The sequence below is a fragment of the Ochotona princeps genome, chromosome 10 (assembly GCF_030435755.1).
Source record: "Ochotona princeps isolate mOchPri1 chromosome 10, mOchPri1.hap1, whole genome shotgun sequence".
NCBI lineage: Eukaryota > Metazoa > Chordata > Mammalia > Lagomorpha > Ochotonidae > Ochotona > Ochotona princeps.
Window position 1 is genome coordinate 47,328,395 of NC_080841.1, and position 24,704 is coordinate 47,353,098.

The 24,704-nt window shown below is 40.8% G+C and overlaps 1 protein-coding gene across 1 annotated transcript in view; it reads left to right on the forward strand.

The window, feature by feature from the left end:
- CHRM3 (cholinergic receptor muscarinic 3) overlaps positions 1-23,007 on the forward strand; it is a 237,899-nt gene extending 214,892 nt beyond the window's left edge. The window contains exon 3 of the mRNA XM_004578512.3: positions 20,280-23,007. Coding sequence (XP_004578569.1) covers positions 20,299-22,071 — 1,773 coding nt within the window. The 5' untranslated portion in view covers positions 20,280-20,298 and the 3' untranslated portion in view covers positions 22,072-23,007. The remainder of the gene's footprint in view (positions 1-20,279) is intronic.
- Positions 23,008-24,704: the final 1,697 nt, after the last annotated feature.

A 24,704-nucleotide genomic window follows, 5' to 3' on the forward strand; every position in this document is an offset into this window, starting at 1 on the left:
CCTGTCTGCCGACAACCCTGGCTCTTGTGTTCAACAGCGGGAGCTGCAACCTAGGAGAGTAATACTCATGGTTTTCCTACCAGGCACACTCCCAGCCTTAGATCTTGCACTTGCCAAGGGATACTACAGTCTAGCCTGATACAACTCGCACCTAGTCCCAGCACTTGCCAGTGGGTGTTATAGCCTAGCCTGGTTGACTCATAACCATTCTGGATCTTGTGCAACCAAACAGGTGCAATAGTCTAGCCTATCCTGGCCCACCCTGAGACCAGTCCACCCCCATCCCAGCTGCCATGCTCACCTGAGGAAGCAGCGACCTAGCAGGCAAGTTCCTAAAGTTCTACCAGGCCTGCTCCCAGCTCTCGGTGTTCTTCAAGCTAGCAGGTGCTTTGGCAGGTGCTAGATTGGGCCACCCCCAATCTTGGCATGTGCCAGGAGGTGATGCAGCCTGGCTCAGCCTTGCTGACTCAGGCCCAGCTCTCACTGGCAGGTAGAATAACCTAGTCCAACCTGGCCCACCTGCAGCCATGTGACCTGCTGGATTTTATGGTCCAACTTGGTCTGACTTTGACCTCTTCTTGATAAGTCCTGCCTATTTCCACCCCCTCTACTCTACATTCCATTGAAACATACAAATGACAACATTTAATCAACTGCTCAGTAGAATAAATATCTCCACCCCTTCATCCATTATAAAATATAAAATAATATTTTTCAAGTTAGAGGCAATACTTATGCACTAGTGATGATTCTCATCAAGTTTTTATCCTTTCCTCCGGTTAAATGTTACCTCATTGTATAGTTGCTCTTCCTCCCCGTTTATTCAAACTAAGGCCTCCCAAACTTACATATTTTTTAACCAAGTCAGCACTTTATTTCTTTTGCTGAAGCACAATGGGCCATTTTAAGAAAAAAAAAAAAACTTAGGGGATCAACAATATGGTATAACTGCTAAAGCTGCTAACTGCTACGTTGGTATCACATGTGGGTGCTGGTTTGAAGCCTGGCTCTTTCACTTCCAATCCACCTCCATGGGAAAGCAACAGGTGTCTCAAGTGCTTAGGGTTCCTGCACCCATGTGGATAACCTGAAAAAATCTCCAGACTCCTGGCTTCAACTTGTGCCAACCCCAGCTGTTGAGGGCATTTGTGGAGGAAACCAGCAGATGCAAAGTCTCTCTCTCTCTCTCTCTCTCTCTCTCTCTCTCTCTCTCTCTCTTTCTCGGTAACTCTGACTTCCAAATACATGAATCCTTTTTTAAAAAGAAAAAATTATTTTATTTCTTTATTATTTATTTGAAAGGCAAAGTGAGGGCTCTTCTACCCACTGGCACTCCCTGAATGCTTACAATCACCAGGGCTTTGCCATTTCATTTTTGTTTTTGTTTTTTCTGCTAGACTGCAATCTTTCATTCATCTGCATCATCCCCAAAGCTCACTCAGAGCCCCACACTTTTACTGTTTGGTTTTTGAGGTGGCTCTCCAAGATTATTCACATGGGCCCTCACCCTTTAGACCTGCGAAGAACAGTGCAGATGAAGATGAAGGAAGGATTGCCAGGCAGACATTCGACTGATGTGGTCCCAAAGCCAAGGAATATCTAGAAGTGGCAAAGAATGGGCATTCTTCTTGAGGCTCTGGTGGGAACATGGTCCCTACAACTCATGGATTAATTTCAGACTTCTGGCCACCTTAACTGTGAGAGAATATATTTTCATGGTTTTTAGCCACTGTGTTTGTGATTATTTGTTAAGATACCTAGGGAAATAAATGTATTGCCCTTAAACATTGCACTAGCTGCATCTTGGTGTTCTTAAAAAAGCATTTTGAGACTAATTTGATCCACCTCTATCCTGCAAAGTAATAGTAAAAGGTAAGAAAAAGAGCTCACCATGGGTGTATTAAAATTCCCCTTTTTTTCTTTTAATGTATTTTGTCTACCTGTGTGTGAAGCGTAAACCCAGCAGTTGTATTATACTTACTGGTAGGTTTTAAACATTACTCTTTCTAAATACAGAAATTAAAGTTTTTCAAATATCTCTAACAGCCTTAGGACACTGAGACCATTAGAAAGTCACACAGCGCATGACTGCTCACAAGAAGTTGGAAAGCAAGCATGCTATGTTTCATTGCCGCTAGCAGTGTCTTACAGATCTAATATGTGAGCCCTGCTACCAGTTTGACTCCTTCTTTCTATCAAAGACACCACAGCCTAACTGCCTGGTTAGACTCTCGTTGATAAGAATTGGAGTTGAAGAGGCAACCAGAAAGAATGCCTGAAGAAAATTTTTGAAGGTTAACTGGATGGTGTTAACAGGCAGGCTCCTTCGAAGAAATAAAAAATAATTGTTCCCCTGAACTACTTCCAGCCTACTCAGTACAATAGAAGACACATGTAACCATTCACAACAGTGATTTCCAGATGTTAGTGTGCATGAGAATCACCCGGAAGCCTTGTTGAAATATGCACTTACCCACTGCTGGGCTCCACTCCATGCATTTTGGATATAGGAGGTCTAAAATTGGATCTAAAATTTTTGCATGTCTTGAAAAAACAAAGCAGCAGTTGACTTTAGTTGATGCTGGAGTTCCAGGAACTGTATGTGTGAGAACCATTTGTGTAGGAAGCTGGTAAGTCCAATCTATAGTAATCTAACTCAACTGGATGGATCCAACACCACATATTTTTCTATTAATGTTGTTGGTATATTTTCAGCAGCAGACAACCATACTTGGTTACAACTTTGGTACCAAACAATGGCTTCCTATGATGCATACTCCAGCAACATATTGTATTTTAATCAAACAGAAGGTGCACCTGCTTGAGTGCCTCCAACGTACAGTGACTAAGTCATTAATCCTCACCAAATCAGACACTTGCAGCAGTTTTTCCACTTAAGGTCCTGTAGGTTATCCTGCATCCATATTAGATGGTTCTGATAAAGTGGAAGGTGACCCTAAGCTAAACAGATAACTGATCCAAATGCAGTGAACTGAGGTTTTTCCCTAAGCCTGTCTCCTTGTGTGATCTGTCACTGCTAACTAGATTATTGACGGGAATGCTAAAGATTTTCCTCCAGAGCTGTTTTGAAATGATTGCACAGCTATTTCTTAGGGATCAACCAAGTTCTGTTAAAATATTTAGTACCGCAAAAGTTGTTCCCCTGACCTCCTATACGTCTGCGTTGTTTTCTCATGCCAATGAAAGTCATGCAGCAATGATATTTCTGAGACACCTTGGAAGATGAGAATGATCCCTGATGCTTGTTGAGGGAGAGTCTGAGCCTTGAATTTACTTTTTCTCCTACCCAAGCCCTGATGAAGTGAGAAAGTATTTGCTTGCAGGTGTAGGCAGCACAAAATAGGTCTTAAATCACGGTAGCCAACAGAGGTAAGGACCCAAGGAGAAAAGAAAAGTGGCAAAGACCAAAGATGTAAATGTAGGGTTATATTCACTGAGATTCCAGCCCTGATGGATATGTATTCTAATTTGAAATATCACAGGGAAGAAAAAAATAGATGTTCCCATGGAAACATTTTCTCAGGGCCAGCTCCTCTGTCTCATTATCATATCTTATTTAAATATTTCCTGGAATAAGTTTAAACTTAATCCTTCTGTGTGTCTTCTATCTTCAGTGACCATGGATGGCATAACATCTGGTCAGAAGTTTTCTTTAAATAAATTGTATAATTGTAGGCAGGCCCATCAATTTCCATATGTCTGCTTGTGCTTACAATAGTTACAAATCTAATATCATGCAAAATTTGATTAGCATTCATTTCCAGATCTCTAATTAAGAATTTTAAGTTGGCTGAAACTTACATTCCTTCAGGAACCCCAGTAGACACCTGCCTGCAACGGGGTATGATACCATTTGTCACAATGTATGCTAATTGCATTCCAGCCAGCCTGGTTCCAATGAGGATGACTGGGCTTTATATAAGCTACATTGTGTCAATTACAGGAAGAACAACCTCCTGTAAATAGTCCTTTGACATTGGCTAATTTTCAAAGTGACCTCTTCTTTGTTACTCTTTATTACTGTCAGAGAAACAACCCCCCATCCCTGCCACACACATACCATGTGTGATGTTTTCTTGCCGTAATTCTTCCCTTTATTGTCTTAAACTCTAACTTGTGTGACTCACAATTCATTGATGTTGCCTATGTTTGTAGAAACCAGCTTGCTAGCAAAGGACTATCACTCTTTTCTATTTTTTTGTTTTTCCTTATTTCACCGTTTTTAGAATGTGGTAACTTAAGAGTTATCCTATAATTTTTAAATGCAAATTAAACCTTCAGAAACGTAATATTTTGTAGTACATTACACCTGGACAAGCTGAATTTTCTTCCTCAAAGCAAAATCTCAAAGCTACACCTGGAAGAGGCTGAGTTTTTATGGCCATGAATCCCAGGAGATAATTAAACCAATTCTTCTGTTAGGCTGTAGCTCCTACTGGTGAGTGCGAGTGCCAGTGCTGGGAGCAAGCCAAACCAGGCCAGGATGCAGCACCCATTGGAAGAGGTGTGAACCAGATCTGGGGGTGGGCTGGGCAGGGTCAGTCCACAGCACACAGTGGCATGAATGAGATCCAGGATAGAGTGCAGGCCAGGCCTATTTGGACCACTGCAACACCCACCGTTCACATGAGGGCTGGGACTGGGAGTAGGCCAGCTGGATTATGCTGCAGAATCCACTGGTAAGAATTGAACTCAGGGAGGGCTGGGCTGAGCCAGCCTACAGCACTTGCTGGCAAATGCTGAGAATGGGGACAAGCCAGCTTAAACCTGCTGGCACATAGAAGACCTGGGGCTGAAAGCAGGTCTAGGAGGAAAACCAATAGGACTCCCATACTGGGCCACTGCTTCCACAGCTAAACATGAGAGCTGGGACTGGGGGGTAGGCCAAGCTGGGCTAGTTCACTGCACCAGCTGGCAAAGGCCAGGACTGAGTATAAGTTATATTAGGCTGGGCTACAGTACCCCATGACAGATGCAAGATCCAGGACTGAGAGTTAGTCTGATAACAGAAATATAGGAACTTCTCTGATAGGCTGCACCTACTTCTGGTGGGAATAAGAACCAGGGCTGAGGGAAGGCCAGGCTGGACAAGGCAATGACACCTGTCAGCATATGTTAGGGCTGGGTATGTAGGCAGGTTGGGCTTAGTGAAGCCACAGCACCCATAGGTGTACCTGAGAACGGTGATGGGATGTGGGCTGGACTGGACTAGGCTACATCAGAGGCTGGCATGTGCAAAAACTAGAGCTGGAGGTGGTCCCAGAGAGTTATTGGCATTCACCCCAACTAGACTACAGACACTGTTGGTATGCACGTGGCTTGCTGGTCTGGGCTGAGTTGCAGAATTCATCAGGTCACATGAGAGATGGGCTGTGGAGGACCTGACTGGGCAATTGCATACATCAGTATGAGCAATGGACTGTACTTGACCCTTGTGGTGCACAAAAGAGTCAAGTCTGAGGTTACCCTAGGTGAGGTTTCTTGAAAGACTTCCCACTTTCCTCCATACCAGACCCTCTGCACCCTGATGAGACACCCACATGGGCGTGCATCTCTCTCAACTATATAAACAATACTAAAAATATCTTTTATACAAAAAGGAATTTAGCCAATGTTAAAGAAGTCTCTCCAGAGAACATCAGACACTAAGATGGCAGTGAAAGCGTGAAAGACAATGCTTGCCTCAAGAAGTACCAACTTAAATGGAGGAAGGGCTTTTGCATGGTGCTTTCATACTTTATAGATAATGCACAGTGACTCTGAAGGAATGACAGGACAAATGGATCTAGATACTTGGGTACTAAATTCTAAGGATGACAGTATGAGATATATGGGGCATGCAAAGGCTCATGGAAGATGAAGTTTACCTCAATGAATTTATTTATTCAGACTTGCTACAGACCCCAGATACCAATCTCTGGTGATAAGGGCTGTTTTCCTGCCTTGGAGTGGAAACAACAATCTCCCCCTTAAAAAATTCCCTATGGCTTTTGAGCTGTAGGAAAAGAAAGGGCAGATGGCCCTTTCTGGGTGATTTCAGCTTGAAATCATCAATACACCAGCTTGGCATGTCTTAACCCCTTCAACGACTCCTGACAATTCACAGTCAAGTGTGTGAGTCTTTGATCATCTATGACTGTGTGCGTGCACTCATTTGTTGCCCTCAGGGAGCCGAAAGGCAGATGGGACAACACACTGCATCTGAAGTGTTCAGAGTAACAGACTTTCTAGTCTAAGATTCCTGTGAGCACAGCCCAGGCAGCAACTGCTGCCATTACTCTAGAATGTGCAACTTAATTGAGACTTCTAAAGATAATCCAAGCACCAAGACTCAACATTTAACCTGCAGTTATTTGTTTCTGCTCATGATCCTCAATATGATTTCTTGTGTTCTATATGAATAGATTTTTCTATTTGTGTTGATTTTACACAGTTGGTGTTGAAAATTTTCGGTCATATTCTTATGTTTTCAAATAGAGATTCACACTGTTGTGTTTGATTGGTTCATTTTTATTTCTGTGCCTCTTTGTTTCTAATCCCGTGGAGCCAGAATTAATAATGATATGAGCTTTAGTTTCCATTTAGTTTCCGGAAATTTGAAACAAGAGATCATTGTTTTCTGAGATTTAATTATACAGACTGTGCCAAAATATACATTTTAATAATTTTTTATGTTGATTCTCAGTTTCTCTACTCATTGTTTCAGTTTCAAGTATTTTGAATAAAATAATTGTCTGCTATACTTGCACCAAATTCCAAGAATTCAATTTATAGTTTAAATTTTACTCAAAATCTGCAAATTGCATTAGAGTTAAGTGACTAAAGAAAAGAATTGCTTACAATCTTGATCTGCTGTGTATTTCATCAGAATCCTCTCTTATATTCATTTATTTGGTTTTCTAATGCAGGCCAGAGATGTGAACTATATCCTTTAAGCACAGGCAAACTGAGGCTAGAGCTTTATTAACATTTCCAATAGGGATAGTGGAGTCTGGTCAGGGTTTTAATTTTTCTTTTTTTGAAGAGTCTTAGAGATTTGTGTTGGTCCCATTTATGTTGAACTCTGCAACAATCACGTAAAATGGCTTTTGTCAAACCTAGTGTCTCAATGCACTTTCCTGCCCTGGAAATTTGACCTAAGGACATACTGTGTCAATTTATAAACCCTAAACTATCCTTGTCCATGTTTTAGGTTCCTTGTACAGTATATGTGGCATATCAGTTTACTTGTACTGGGTGAAAAAGATGTCCATGATATTATGTTAAGTAGGGAAACAAAATGCCAGCTACAGGGCATAGTAGACCCTGGGAGGTAGTGAGTTAGAATCTTGTTTCCAATCTTAACCCTGATCCTTGGGAGCTGTGCAATGCTGGCACTGTCAGCAAACCTCTCTGTGCTCCTGTTTTCGCATCTTGTGACTACCAATCAAGTTGTCATGAAGATTAAATGGCTTATTAAGTGTACACAGAGAACAGTGCTTGGCACATAATGAATGGCTAAAACGCACACATCAGTCATTTTTCAGGAGAACAAATTTTGGAAGAATACCACCATTCATTTAACAAATATTTACTCAGCAAGTAAACTGTTACCAATAGTTATTTCTAGGGCATGGGAATGAGAGGCAGTGGCAAGAGGTCTGAGTTTCTGCTTGATAAGCTTAGTTATTGCTTAAAAATTTGCTGTTCATGAAAGATGTGCTTGCTAGCCAGAGGTAAGGAATAGATTAGAAAGCCAACCTACCCGCAGTATAGTCCTACATCTGCATTTGTAGCTAACCTGGTGACATGGGCCAGATGTTTTAATCACTTGCTGCAACAGTTTCTTTATAGTCCTCACCTGCGGTGATTATTGTGAGGATTCCAGGATTCAGTATGTGCACTCACTGGGGAGAGGGCCTGGTCCCTGCATAGACAGACACTATCAGAAGCCATAGCAGAGACAGGAAGTGGTAGGATGCAAATCTCCAGTGGCTTGTCATTATGTAGAATCATAAAGACTTAAAACACATGTGTCTGAAAGGGCAATCTAACTCAAATTAAAATGGTGGTATCTTCTTTTCGATAGTTTCCTATCCTTCCCACGAAAATGTTGGCTCTCAGCTGTACATGAGATTTTTTGCTAAGTGTCCTACCCAGTTTTTCCCAGCACTGGTCACAGGTTTCACGTTGTATATGATTTCTCTCTTCCCTTCCTCCATTCTTCCTCTTCTTCTTCAGTGGAACTTATTTTGATGCCTTGGGAATTTTGCTTTACACTGCTGAGAGAAATCACAATGATTGTGTCTTTTTCTTGCTGTTTTGCTTTGCTAATAAAACTGTGTGCATCAAATGTCAACTTGCTCAACATTTTCTCTATGGAGGGGCTACTTTATTTTCATCAATAAAGGGATCTAAGAAGAATTTGGAGACTCAAAACAGAAAAAAAGCCTTTGATACTATTTTCAAGAAATTTACAAACTAATAGCAAAATAAAAATATAAATTGTCATCAAAAGATTCATGGATCCAAATCAAAGGAAATTTTGTATTATGAAACACTAAAAATGGAGTTCAGGTTTTTTTTTAAATACCAAAACAAGTTTATACTTTAACTTCATGCTTCTGTATACTTTTTAAAGTACCTTTGTAAACACAAGAATTGATACGATTGGCCTGCTACCCATTACCACAGATTCCAAATTCATGGATTGAACCTACACACCGTATGAGGAAAAAATGGTGTCTGTGGGCAGACTTTAGCTTAGCAGGTGGTGTCTACTTAGGATGCCCATGTCCTATGCTAGCATCCAGATTTGAGTCCAGGTTCTACTCCTAATGCAGGCCTACTGAGACAGTGGTGATGGCTCAGACAGCACAACTCCTGCCACCCACACTGCAAACCTGGATTGCATTCCCAGCCCCTAACCTTCATCCTTTACCCAGTCCTGGCTGTTTCTGGCACTAGCAGAGTAAACTAGAAGATAAGAACTCTCTCTCTGCATCTGCAATAAATAAATACTTCAAGTTGTCTCTGTGCTGAACATGTATATTTCTTCTTCTCATTGTTCACTAAACAATGCAATGCAACAATTATTTGCATAGCACTTACATTGTATTAGCTATTCTAAGTAATTTAGAGATGATTTAAAGCGTATGGGAGGATGTGCATAGACTATATGCAAATATCCTGTCATTCTATATAAAGAACTTGGAGCTGAGGAGTTACAGATACAGTTACCACAGGAACAACAAGAGCATGCTAATAGGAATGATGCATGTTTCTTGGATTTCTGGGAAAGGGGTGGGATAATTCTCAGAATTGAGGAGCTGCCTTCTTGTGTTTTCATGGTCTCTTCCATGGGTTATCATGACAGTTGTCAGTTGTCATGACACCAGTGGGAGTGATCTCTTTAACATGGAAATGAGATCTAAGGTTCACTTGAGGTCACATTGACAGCCATATTGGATCTCACTGTTGTAAACCAGTTGTCCTAGGGAAGCCTTTTGCCCTTAGGTTGTGGGTAGACACTGAAGTCTTACCCTACGTGAAAGTGTCCCAGAAACCTCAGCTGGGGGCTTGTGCGTGAAGAAGAGCTCAGACCTCCATTTATGTAGCCCATAATGACAATTGTATCGAGGCCTTCCCTATGATCTTATTGAATCCATTTACTAGCCATGCCAGATTACTAAGTAAGTTCTTGTTTGTCTGGTGTGTGAACTCTGAGGATTGCAATGCCTTAGAAAGCAACCAGAAATCACACAACTCAGATGTAGGCTAACACTTAACCTGACCTTCCAGTGCCTGAGAAATGAGATAGGTGTTAAAAAGATACAATTGAGAGCAAAATCAGGAACAGCAAAGAATGATTACACGATCCCTTGATGCCCAACTTCCATAAGAAGCTCAACTGATGCGATATATCCCTTCCCCGGATGGGCATTTAAAAAGTAGAGTGCTTATTTGAGTGCTTGCCTGTCTTTGGCAGCAATGTTAGAGGCTTATCCAGTCCCTGACCACTACCTGAGTGCTTGGGGATGCTTCTCTGTCCTGGCTACAATCCTTCCAGTACAGAAACAGGCAAACAAAAAGTCAAAGGATTCCACTAAATTCTTTCAGTTCTTGCTTCTTTATTTCCCCTGAGTCAGTTTCTTTCCTTTACCAAGCTGTCTAACATAGCTTTAAAAAAGTCAAATTTGACTTCTCAGCCTTCCTGCAGCAACATCTGGAGAGCTTGGACTGTGACCCCCTAGCTCTTTAAGTTACTGGTCATCAGAGAGAATTTTTGCTCCTACCAACCCTACCTGTCTACAATTTTGCCTTCACAAACCCTCTTGTTACTGGATCTCCTGTCCAAAGTGGAACTTTATTCATCTCAGTAGGCACTCGGAAGTCAGTAGGTCTGCATTGAGCTATTGGAAGAAATTTGTGCTATATCTCATAAATAGCAGTTGAATATAAGATGGATTTTTTTCCTCACATGGCCTATGGTGGTGTCTTGGGAGAAACTGCAGAAATACTTTGTGTGCAAATAGAATTGTGAGTACTATGAACTGGCACTCCTGGAAAGTGACTTTCACATAGTTCTCCTTTGGTGTGTAATGATACACTCGCTCTAAGTGCTGAACAGTTTGGAGTCTTTTGCCTCCACACTCATAAAATATCATGTTCTTTGCCACCTGCCCACTGACTCAAGCAAATCTGCTGTCCATACTACTTCCATTGCCATTAATTTTGTTCAGTCGCTGTTGTCACCAACAAGTTGTTCCTTGACTTTAAGAACTATATCCCCAGTCTGAGATCTGCCGTAAGCAAACAGTATTACTACCTCAGATAAGGACTAAAGACACAGACGCACGACTAAGACTCATTTTGAGTGGGAGGATAAAGATCTCCCAAGAGTTAAGTCAAAGCTGATTCTTGAAATGAGCTTGCCCTTGCTGTACTTGGAAAATGAAATGTTAGAACATCTTTCAGGCTTTCTGCTTCTCTATACACAAGGTTTCTCAACTGGCATCTTGGCATAGCCACTTCTTTTTGGGGAGGTCTCTTGTGCATTACAGTGTATTTATCAGCATCCCAACACTTACCCATTAGGTGCTATTAGCACTATCCCCAAAGAGTCAGAGAAAAATGCTCTAGGCCTTGCCAAATGTCTCATGGGGCCAAAATTATCTAAAAATGTTACCTACTGCTTTATACTCAACAGATGTTTCTCTGGTTAAACATGAAAAAGAATGCAAAAAAATGTATAGAAATAAACAATTTAGGATATAAGTGTTGTTTTTACCCTTTGTTTATACTCATGTGGAATTGTGGGTCTTCTTACCTTTTATTTCTTGAATATTATGGTTAGTGAATCAAGCCTCTGATCATAGAATGGCTTGAAATTAAATTTATAGAAAGAAAGGAAGGAAATGCGGGGAATTAAGGGAGAGAGGGAGGGAAGTAAGGTCACCTATTAAACACATGAAAGCTGTTCTATGTGTATTAATAAAAAGAAAAAAGCCTATGAATCCACCAGTTACAGAAAATTATTAAATTAATCTGATAATTTTTAGGGACATGCCATGGAGCAACCAGGCTGTATTGAGTGCTAGATATGAATTCTTTCTAATCCTCAGTTGTTATAATCCTCATTTTATGGATGAGAAGCAAGATGAGAGCGCTGAGACAGTGTGCCCATGTCCTGATTCTGATGTGCCGAGTCTGGTCCCGCTGTCTGCTGCCTGCTTCCCACATGGCGTCTGTTTTGCTTGCAGGCTTTAAACGAAATCAGACATGTACAGCATGTCTACATTGCAAAAAACAAGTGTTGTGACAAATATGAAGGCTAATTATAAGGATTCTAAATGAATTATTAAGCCAAAAGCACTTGCTTCACTGAGTGTTCTGTCAGTGCCAAAGCTGATATTTTAAGAATATTGGGTCCAAATGACTCCTTTTTTATTAGAAGATTTTTTTTCATTAGTATTATTTTTACAATTATGTTACCTCAATGTGATATGAAAAACATTCTTCCTTATCCTCCACTGCAAAAACACAAGATGCCTTATAAGTAACAAGAAATATATGTTTAAGAGGCTGGAGGGAAAAAAATCAGTAAATCTTGGATCCTAAAGGTTTGGAGAAAGGGGAACTCCAATGGCACATTTTCCCTCTGGCTGAGAAAATCCTGACTTGCTGCACAGTGAGTGAGGTGATCCCTCAGGGAAGGGTTCGTACTGATGCTTAAAAAGAAGAGCGCGTTGTTGTTTTTTACTTGATGTCGTTTACAATCACAACCAGCTTTAGCTTTGAAGGTGCTCATGCACATAATCATTGATGTAATTTAGAATTTCATATTTAGGATTTTGTAGTATTTATAGGCATAAACAGTCATGATGCAAGTCCTTTACCCCAAGCATCCTGCTCTCTTGTTGTCAAATCAAATAAAAACCCCTGAAAGGCAGCAGCAGCAACCAGGGAGACAGCATGATACGTCAACTTTGTAAAAACAAGCGTTCTCCTTTGTAAATGGAATTTATTCCAGTTCTGGCATTGAGAAATGTTTTTTTTTCCTCCCACAGGGGCAATGGCAATTGCACCATATTAGGTAACATCTTTCCCCCTTGAAGCTTGAAATGAACACCAAGAGCTAAGCTCACAAGTTAGATTTCCTTTAAAGACACGTTTGATTGCAAAGCTTTGTTGACCCTGTTTGATTTCTTCCATGGACTGCATGGCTGCACTAAGCCGAGTTCCTGGTCACCAGCATGGGGAGCAGGAGGCTGCTTTGACTCTAGCCTATAAAGATGTGATTTTTTTTTTTTTTTTTTTTTTTTTTTTGGTTTTTTTGGCATGCTTGCTTCGCCACCTACTGGTCAGCACTGATGGCGGTTTTGTTCTGCAAACTAAGGAAGCTTTGGGGAAAAGTAATTTTAGCGTTGAATACCAACAATGAATTACAACAGAAAACAGAGGCACCGTGAGCAAAGAGGGCAAGAAGAAACCCAAAGCAAGCTCTGAGAAATGGTGCGTGCTTGATTTGCAAATAGAGGAACAATAATGGTTAGTTGAAAACTGAAAATATGTTTTTCCCTGGTCATGTTTAGAAAAGCAGTAATAATAGAAGTAAAACTTTCAGGAATAAAAATGGACATATTATAACCAGTTAAAGAAGTTTAAAAATGCACAGACAGCCAGGTCTGGGCCAAGTTCAATGTCAAGAGCTGGGCACTCAGTCCAAGGCTCCATTGTGGGTAACAGGAGTTCAGTCACTTAGCCATCATCACTGCCTCCCAGGGTTCATGCTAGCAGGAAACTTGAATTGGAAACTGGAGCAAACCTAAGCACACTGATACGGGATGCATGTACTTATCCTCGACTCTAAATACCCATTCCATGCAATAAGTGTTTTTAGGTATTCATTTTTTAAGTCCTGTGAGTTGATGATTCCTTTCTTCTCTTGTAATCCTTTGTATCCTCCCAACAGCAGGCGGCCTTCAAGTGGGGCAGGTGTGGCACAGTGGCACAAGGACCAGGTTATGGAAAAGGTTCTGGCTACTGAAGGGAGGGCACAGTAGGAAGGATATTTCTTCTTACTCTCGCGTGGACAGCCCCTCATTAAAGCAGTATCCAAGCATGATCTGAATAGTTTTGGGAGAGCATCCGGGCTAGATCTCACTTGGCTATGGAGAGAAGAGACACTGCCAAAAAGGTCTCCAGGAAGAAAGCAAAGATTGGCTCCCTATAGCAATGAGCAGGGAAAACGCTTGTTCCAAAGGAACTTACTTCCACTGTAAGTAGAATTGATTATGTCTGAGCACACAGATTGTGCATTTACTTACAAAGTATGCATAATATTTTCAATCCATTGTATTCAGACAAGCATGACAAGGAATTTTATTGTTGTCTACATTAACGCTGCATTTGGAGGTCCCAGTCTGCATAACAAATCATGACAAAGTTAGCAGAATACAGCAAGGTTGCATGTTCAGGGCCTCAGCCTGGCTAAGTTCTCCTTGGAAGAAGATCCAAATACCTCGGAGTTCTCTGCACAGCAGGGCATGGAATGCAGATCTTTGCCAAGCCATGCTTCTCAGTATTGTCAGACTTCTTTTATTTCTCCAACTTTCTTCCTGTTTTACAGCAACACCAGAGTGAAGGGCAAGATTCCCAACCTTCCCTTGTGCTGTGCTAAGAGTTCCTCTTCCTCTTTTAACTGCTCTCCGCCTCCCTCTGATTTTGGAAACCTTTGCTTTTCTCTCCAGAACTGGAATATTACTTAAGCTAAAACCTCTATCACCTTCAAAACTAACCATCTTCACCTTCCAAAACATCACTGCTCACATTTTTATTTGCAAGTATCTTTTGACTCTTTTGCAATAATTGGAAATATGTAATTTGTGCAGGTAAGAAACATAGTATTTTAGTAAAAAGAACAGACATTATGGTCATATTGTCTTTTCACTTATATTGTGTTGTATTCAACAACCCTCAACTTGCTCTACTTACTCAGCAATGTATTTTTAGAACTATCTAGGTTAGCACATACATGTTGAGTTTATTACTTTTGTCTGCCACACTGTTCCTTTTTGGGTATCACCACGTTTCTAATCTGCTCCCAAACTGATGGTCTTTGAGATTTCTGTCATAACAGCAGATGTTTCCATGAGCATCACTGTGCATATCTCCCTGCTCTCATGCATGTGCACTGAATTCTAGATCGTATGCGCCCAGAATTTCAGTCACTGGTTCATGATGTACATAAATTTTCAGTGAATCCTTACTGCCAAATCACCATTCTGGAATGTGTGTAGCAGTTTAGTGTGGAGGAGCAAAGGGAAATCTTTCTTATTTGTCTGGTATTTGGACCAGGACAACATTTCTTGATGCCAAAACCTAAATTGCTTTAAAACACTTTATTTTTATAGCTTCTATACAAGATTATTTAAAGTATTTTTGACATACCTATAAAAATTCCATGAATTTATGGGGTACCATGTGATGGTTCAGTATATGTACACATGGTATATTATCCAGTCAGGGTCAATACATTGATTTCTGTGACCATTAACTTTTCTTTATGGTGATGACATCCAAAGCTCCATTATCTTGTTAGTTTTTTAAAAGAGAGAAATATACTGTACATTAAAATTGTCTATACTAATTATTCTGCACAGTAAGACCCCAGAATTTCCTATTGCTATTAAGCTATAACCTACTAAAGCATATTTTTTAAAGTGATAACTTCTTGGTTTTTTCCTCTCTGTGTTTCTGCAATAACAACCCTACTCTAACAACATAGCAACTCTTGGCATTGCAAGAAAAGAAGCAACATGTCCACAAATACCTTAAATGTCAGCCCAGTACATTGCAGGCTTCCCACCTTCCCCACTAAATAGATATTCTAGCTTTGTGGATGGATACCTGTGGTGCTAAAATGATTAGGCAATTTACCAGCTTATGCACCTTTCTCAGGCAACCAGGTTTCAAACCTAAATCAGCCAAATTCCAAGGACCATGATTCTTCAAGTCAGCTTTGTTACTTTCTAATGAAAAATAACTAATCAGAACAACAGCATCATACTTGCTAAGATAAATTGTGTTACTGTCTCTTCCCTCTTAGTATCAGGTGAGCACCCACAATTTCCTGGACACTTTCCTGGACAGTCCTAATTGGCTATACTGATGTGTGTTGTTCATCATTTCTCCTTCCCATTCGGAAGGTTTTTGTTTTCCTCATTGTCAGGTTCATCTACCAGGTGGAATTTTATGCTTTTCAAAATTTTTTTTTAATTTTTACTTGTTTACTTGAAAGAAAGCAACAGACAGAAAGATTTCCCAGCTGCTGCTTTACTCCTCAAATGCCTGCAACGGCCAGGGCTGTGCCAGGAGCCAGAACACCATCTGATTCTCCACATGTGTGAAAGGGACTCAGAAACTTCAGATGTTGCTTTCTACCTCCCAGAGCACAGAAGAGCAGGGAGCTGGAGTTGGTAGTAGAGCCAGAACTCATACCTAGGTACTTGAGATTCACACATTCCAGGCAACGTTGTAACCCTGTGCACATACCTGCCAACATTTCTTTCTTTTTGCTTTCATGCCTGAAGCTGTTAGAAACAAACCCTAGTGCAGTAATCAGGACTTCTTAAATATTGTCACTTTGATGTTGTATCACACGGCAGAGTGACAGCACATTTCCTGTTAATGGTTCCTTTATAATTTTACAGGTTTTACTAAGCTCCTAAATCTTATTCATCCTATGCAAATTGAGACTGGAAAAATTTTACATGAAAATGCACATTTGTGAGACTTTCATGAAGATATTAGATGTTAAGTTAATACTGAGTTACAAGAAGAATGGACCCCAATAGATGTGCCAAACACTTCAGGTCAGATTCTCTGCCCGAGAGCTTATGATTCAGGGACTTACTAGAGATTATTCTAATTTGGCCATAATAGCTTCCATGCATGCATCAGAACATCATGTTCTTCCTTGTTAGTAGTACAATTGCTAAAGTCAGTTAAAAGCAAAATAACTTTTTTTTTTAAAAAAAAAGCCTTTGGAATATAAGCATGACAGAACAACAGAGAGAGTTAAGTTACCTGTAAGTGTGTTTCCTCCATGCTGGCTTATTTTCTATATTCTAACAAAGCTTAATTATACTGGAATGTTGTACCTTTTATGTTCCACAGATTGATAGAATGAAATTAACCCTTAGGCTTTGTCCCAAATTTTATTATTTCTCATAACAATTGATTGTATCATTTACTTAAAAGAGTTACAGAAAGGAGGAGAGACACAGAAACATCTTTCAGCTGCCGCTTTACTCATCAAATGACCTCAGTGGCTGAAGCTGGAATAGGTCAAAGCCAGGAGCCTTGCACTCTACCTGGGTCTTCCACATGAGTGGCAGGGGCCCAAGTGCCTGCACCATCTTCCACTGCTTCTCCAGGCACATGAGCAAGGAACTGGGTAGAGAGTGGAACATCTGGGACTTGAACTGGAACTCATATGGGAAGATGGTGTTGCACCTAGCACCTTAAGCCACTGAGGCACAATGCTGGCCCTTTATATTCTTTAATAACATTGTTCAACTGATCAAATCTATTTGCTAGTGATTTTTCTACAGCAATTTGATTACCCATGGAAAGCAATTTGGCATTGCTGAAATTACTTTGTGTTTTTTAAAATAGTTTGTTCATGTCCCAGATTTCTCTTGAAGTAGGAAGGGCTTGGAGGGCAGAGGCAGTGACCTATTGAATTCCGCAACACCAATCACAATCACCTACAGCTGCCAGGGGTTCAGTGAGCATGTGCGGATGTTGGCAATGACAGATTTTGTTCATCTGAATCCTTTCAGCTGTAGATGAGAAAAACCAATTTCAGGTTTTTGTCCAGGCAACAAAAGAAATGTCTTTGCTTACATAACCTGCAAAGTCAAGAAGACAACGTTGCCATAGAAATGGTTACCAAATTTCAAATGATAACATCATCACACTGTCCCTATTTCCCAGCTTTCTTCTCATCTCTCCCTGCTCATGTTTTTTTTTTCTTTTTTCCTCTGCATGTTCTTGCTTCCCAGGTTTTCCTTGTGATTACACGTAGGATGATTAGTACTTTGCAATTCTACAGAGAATGTTTCTTTCTCTTTTCAATATTCACATCAATTCCCCAAGGCTCTTCTCCTTACTTAAAACTTCCTCCAGTCCATTACTGTAGTAGATGAGTCAAAACCATATGATTGATATTCCCCTCCAAACTGCTCTGTGGATCCTGGACTGTTTGGAAAACTAATAATAAACATCCGCTATAAGATGTTGGCATGAAGAAAGATGAAAGAAGACCTACACATCATCAGTAAAAATATAATGCGTTGGGATGGTTAGGCATGGTACTTATCAGCATGACAAAGAGGGTGACAGAATATGATCAGTTCCCACAAAACACAAGAGGAAAGACTCAGGACATGCTTGAATGGCCAGAAGTTTCAAACATGCCGTCTACATGAGACGCAGAGGATTCTTGGGCTGGGATGACAAAGGCAGACTGCAAAGGTCTGTGTTGCAACCCAGAGAGTAGAGAAAGATATTTATTTCTCATGACTAGGAATCTTTGAAGTACACAAGATGTTGCAAAGATACAGGCTCTTCAGACTATTCAGAGATGAGGCAGGCGTTTTGAATGATTAACAGTCTGATTGGAACACCAATAGAGTGTTCTGGGCTCAAATCCCAGCTTAGTTCCTAGTCTCAGTTTCTGCTGATGTATACACTGGGCAGCAATGGACAGTATCCCAAATTCTTGGGTCCCTGTCACCCTTGTGGAAAACCGGGATCAGGTTCCCCTCTCCTGGTGTTGGCTTGGCCCAGTCCTGGCTCTTGTGTGTATCTAGAAGAGAAGTGTATTTAGCAGGTAAGAAGCAGATGACCAGACAAGCACATTGCACTCATTGAAAACCTGGATCTGGTGGAAGGAAAAGCCAACAAAACGATATGTGAGTGTCATGGAGAAGTCATAACTGTAACTTAATGCTCCACACTTCCCAGATACCCCTCAGTGAGAAAATCTGAATGTAGGATGAGTTGGTATTACCATATAAAATCTAAGCAAGTAAATTAAGAGAAATCCACCTATTCCCTATATTTGAAAATGTGTGTAAAGTGAAAAATCTATAGACAAATATTATTCTCTACAGTACATCATTATGTAGGATATTCAACTAGTTTAAAACTTTTTTTTATTATTCCAAAGAGTACTAAATTGAATAGATATATTGTGGATATATAAGTGTTTTTAAAGTCCAGCAGTATTGGTATTATGCATATAGATGTATACTCTACATGTAGAAATATACGGCTGTTTGGATCTTGGTTTTTGGCATTTTTTTTTTCCTGACGAGTGCTGCCAAATTGCTTTTCAAACAGTTGACCAATTTACACTGTCACTCCAAGAACATGAAAAGTATTCTATGAAAACTGTTGTCAACACTAGATTATCCAATCATTTGCATTTTTCCCAAAATTTAGGTGAGGAGGAGCAACCCATCAGCTTTAAATACAAATCAATTATGTTGCAATTAAGCGCAGAACACTTAGAATGTGCTGATGGGGAGGCCTGGTAGTGCTGCAGTGTGACGTGGAAACAAGCTGTCTGGCTGTGACTCTACATCCCCTTCCCCTACACTTTAAATGAAGACGTTGTACAAATCACTTAACTCTATGTCTTTATTTACTATAAAATGTAGTCATTTGAAAGATTAAAGAAGATAATGCAGAGAATGTATTTGTACATGGTATACTGTGGGGTGTCATCCAATAAATGTTTTCTTCTGATATTTATTATTGTGCTAAATGTAGCTGAGAGAATCCTGGAAGCCAAAGTAAAGTGAGTTCATTGTTCAATAAGAAGATAACAAGATAATGGTACATACTATGTGCTAGAGATTCTTCTAAGAATTTTATATATATTAAAAACAGTTTGATGTGGAAAAAAAAACAAAACTTTCAGAGAGCTAACTAAATTCTAGAAGAAATTGAGCAACAAGTTATTCCATTATACAGAAATTTAGAATTCTAATTTTTTGATCAACTGAATACAGATTAAACAGCAATCAATATCCTGCTTCGATTAAACGATGATGAAACCGAGATATGAGTATGCTGCCCCACAAAATCTCCTCAAATGATGTTTTGTGACCCCCAACCACACTACTTTGTTAAGTGCTCAGTCGACTCAAGGCCGGAATCAGAACTCATGCAATGTGAATGTATCTATTTGTAGAGTTTGTAGCTGAGACTTTACTAGACCATCAGCAAACATAAGTATTCTCAGATTTTCATCTGTGCTGACAAAACATTGAATGCATAGAGTGACTCCAATTGAGGCAGGACTACTGAGTCTAGTCCATAGCAGTGGGAGAAATAATTCTTTCTATCTACCTATCTATCTATCACACATACATAATTACACACACATATATACGCTTTTAATATTTTATCCTATATAAAATAAGAGATGTGAGGATGATTTTCCCGGAAATCCTCATGAAATACATCTGTAAATATGGGGGGAAAGCACAACGTTCAGTGCATGACAATAGCTAATTGTACTATTCAAATAAACCTCTGCTTGCCCTAGACATCTCATTTTTTAATAGAATGAACTTCACATTTGTCTTCTTCAGGATGAGCCTTGTGGAACAGGTCTTTGTCTCTTTTCATGTGTCCCATACAAAGTAAATTTAAACCAAAAACAAAAGCTAACTCACTGTCTTCTCTCTTTCTCCCTGCAGACTATGTCAGAGAGTCACAATGACCTTGCACAATAACACTTCAACCTCACCTTTGTTTCCAAACATCAGCTCTTCCTGGATTCACAGCCCCTCTGATGCAGGGCTGCCCCCAGGGACAGTCACTCATATTGGCAGCTACAATATTTCTCGAGCAGCTGGGAATTTCTCCTCTCCAAATGGTACCACCAGTGACCCTCTGGGAGGCCATACCCTCTGGCAAGTGGTCTTCATCGCTTTTTTAACGGGCTTCCTGGCCTTGGTGACCATCATTGGCAACATCCTGGTCATAGTGTCATTTAAGGTCAACAAGCAGCTGAAGACGGTCAACAACTACTTCCTCTTAAGCCTGGCCTGTGCTGATCTGATCATTGGGGTCATTTCAATGAATCTGTTTACTACCTACATCATCATGAACCGATGGGCATTAGGGAACTTGGCCTGTGACCTCTGGCTTTCCATCGACTACGTAGCCAGCAATGCCTCTGTCATGAACCTTCTGGTCATTAGCTTTGACAGGTACTTTTCCATCACAAGGCCACTCACGTACCGAGCCAAACGAACAACAAAAAGAGCTGGTGTGATGATCGGTCTGGCTTGGGTCATCTCCTTTGTCCTATGGGCTCCTGCCATCTTGTTCTGGCAGTACTTTGTGGGGAAGAGAACAGTGCCCCCTGGGGAGTGTTTCATTCAGTTTCTCAGTGAACCTACTATAACCTTCGGCACGGCTATTGCTGCCTTTTATATGCCCGTCACCATTATGACTATTTTATACTGGAGGATCTATAAGGAAACTGAAAAACGTACCAAAGAACTTGCTGGACTGCAAGCCTCAGGGACAGAGGCAGAGGTGGAAAACTTTGTCCACCCTACAGGCAGCTCCCGAAGCTGCAGCAGCTATGAGCTTCAGCAGCAAAGCATGAGGCGCTCCTCCAGGAGAAAGTACGGCCGCTGCCACTTCTGGTTCTCTACCAAGAGCTGGAAACCCAGTGCTGAGCAGATGGACCAAGACCACAGCAGCAGCGACAGCTGGAACAACAACGATGCTGCTGCCTCCCTGGAAAACTCCGCCTCCTCTGATGAGGAGGACATTGGCTCTGAGACAAGAGCCATCTACTCAATTGTGCTGAAGCTTCCAGGTCACAGTACTATTCTCAACTCCACCAAGTTACCCTCGTCAGACAACCTGCACGTACCAGAGGAGGAGCTGGGGCCAGAGGACTTGGAGAGGAAAGGCAACAAGCTGCAGGCTCACAAGAGTGTGGATGATGGAGGCAGTTTTCCAAAAAGCTTCTCCAAGATTCCCATCCAGTTAGAGTCTGCCGTGGACACAGCCAAGACCTCAGACGTCGACTCGTCAGTGGGTAAGACCACGGCCACTCTACCTCTGTCTTTCAAGGAAGCCACTCTGGCCAAGCGATTTGCTCTGAAGACCAGAAGCCAGATCACAAAACGGAAAAGAATGTCCCTCATCAAGGAGAAGAAGGCGGCCCAGACCCTCAGTGCCATCTTGCTCGCCTTCATCATCACCTGGACCCCTTACAATATCATGGTTCTGGTGAACACCTTCTGTGACAGTTGCATACCCAAAACCTATTGGAATCTGGGCTACTGGCTGTGCTACATCAACAGCACCGTAAACCCCGTGTGCTATGCCCTGTGCAACAAAACATTCAGAACCACCTTCAAGATGCTACTGTTGTGCCAGTGTGACAAGAGAAAGCGCCGCAAGCAGCAGTACCAGCAAAGACAGTCAGTCATTTTTCACAAGCGTGTGCCAGAGCAGACCTTGTAGAATGAGGTTGTATTGATGGCAGTGACAAAACGCACACATCAACCCACAGACCTTAGGATAGGTAAGGTGCGGGTGGGGGTGATCTCTGGTGACAACGTAAAACACTTTTATCACCCAGATGTGAAAGAAGCTGTCTGTTTACTGACCCATTGAATAGACCCATTTTAATATGAAAGTCAAACATCAACCCAGCAAAAAAAAAAAAAAAGGCATACTACTGAATATAAAGAAAATTATTCTGAAGTAGACTTTATGTGTTTTTTCTTAAAAGGAAAAAATATTGCTTCACAGCAGTTACACACCAAAATTGAATTGCCTGGATCTTTTCATTCCCATTAGGTCTGGAATCTCAGATGGTCATAGCTGGCCCAGGTGCCATGTTCTTCCCAAGGATCCCCAAAGTGTTGATCCAGATCCCACGTGGAACACAGCAGGCTAGTTGAATTTGTGTTTCTGAAATGATTTCCAGTGTTGCAAAGCTAAACCTTTTGGTCCCAGTAGAGCTCCTGTCTACTCCTATGGTGTGTTGTTAAACTCTTATTTGTGGACTTGACTCTTGGTTCTTTCAAAGTACTGTTTTGTGCAGTTCAAGTTTCGTACAAATAAAACTACAGAAGTATATATACATATATATATTTGTGAGTTTTGCACGCACACACATAGTGTATATAGTATAATGGGGGAATACTGAACTGGCAAATTATTCCTGCAATATATGCTTTCAGTACTTTGGTAACTGAAGTGTTTCTAGGCTCATAATACAATGTAAAAGTAGAATAAACCCAGGTCCGTGTTTTTTGGAACTGGGGCTGATTTCCAGAACTGACCCTGAAGACTACTCTAGCAGCGAGCAGCCAGGCCTCCCCAATAAGTCTGTACAGAACAGATAACCTATGTGGCAGTGAGTCCCAGGGCTTGATTAGATCCTGAGTGTAACCAATCTCCCTTGCTGGTCTTCTCTCACCAGAGCTAAATCAGAGCTCCTCTGAGCTCAAAGAATGAACCACATGCATATGTGTGAATCCAACCATCCAAATCTGAATGTTTTAGTACAAAATTTCTGCTATCTAAACTGCTGGAAACTTAGTAATGGTGTCACATTTGAATGTCATACACAGCAATATATATGACAAAGCAAAAGAGACATTGTGCAGGGCAGGGGGTGGGGGTATAAAGAATATTGTATTGGCTTCTTGTGACTCTGGCTCTTTGCAGAAGACAGGACTTAGCCTTTTATCTAGCTGTGGCCAGGGCTTTCTGATGTTCACTGTGTCCTTTTCATCCAGGAATGGATAAGGTCTAGGAAGTTGCATGACTTCTCAAGAAAGAATTACTTTTTGGAAAATATTGCTTCAAATTGATTTGTTTACCTTTTGGGGTATAATAATAATTTTGCCTTCTCCTTTGAGTTGACCAAAACGCTACATGTTTTATTTGGGGGAGGGCATGGGGTGCTGCTGTTCTGTCGTCATTGCTGCTGTAGATGTTGGAGTTCCTTTCTTCCTTTTGCTGGGGCTGTGTGGGGAGAGGGCGGGGAGGGTGGGGGGAGGGCTGAGGAGACCCCTTACCGTTGTACAGGGCATCTGTGTCGTGAACCCAGAGCTGGGGTAGAAGCTGCTTTTGTATTCAGTGTGAGTTGGTGTTTACAGATGACTTTGACAACAGTGGAAGTATACTTCGTGGTGTCTGTGTATCTGAACTATTTAATTTCATGTTAAGTTTATATGAAGAAATATTTATGCATACTTCACCAAGTGTTTATTTAATGTTGATAAATATTGCTTCCTCAGCCATGGTGTCCTTTGAAAGTGATTCTTTAGGGTCCACTTGAACAATGAATGACATATGTTGAGCTTTCATGTGGCTAAGAAGAAGAAAATGTCATACTGTTGACATCCGCAAGTACCTAACTCTAGGTCATAAGAAGCCAATCATCACTTCGGCATAGATGTTTAAAACCACTCTTTAGTTAAACCTGATGGGAACTGAACAAAGCACCCTCCATCATTGTGTTTGAATTCATATTACAAGGGGAAAAGAACCAAATCCTCATTATTGTAAGAATGATTTTTTTGACCCACATTCAACCAAAGAACAAGAAAAATCAGAGACTATTTTCTAACATGTATAGCAAACTTCAGAATGTTATGTTATCCACCTGTGAAATGGCTAGTAAGTATCTGCATCTATATTTTATTACTGAAGTTGGCCTGGCACTAATAAATATGTGAATGCTTACTCAAGTCTCCCAGTACATCAGTAGCTCCCATCCTTCAGAAACTCGTGTCCTGCCGTATTCCAAATGGGCTGTTTCCTGTATGTAATGCTTTTAAAAAATGAAATATTGAATTTGAGAAGCAGACAAGCCCTGAACTTGGTCAGAACTAAAAATGGTAACTATAACTCTCTTTAAATGTGATTATTTCCTGGTTCTTCTCCATTTGTGATGCTAACAGTGGAAGAAATAAGACACCAGCTCTCCTTTCATGTTACCGGTTTGTATTACAGATTATTTCTAAGCCTTTTATGTATGGAAGCTGATTTTAAATACTATCTCCTGTTTCTAGAAGAGTGTGTGAAAATTCTTGGGTTGTGTTTTGAGAAGAAAAACAAGACAGATACTTTCTAACAAA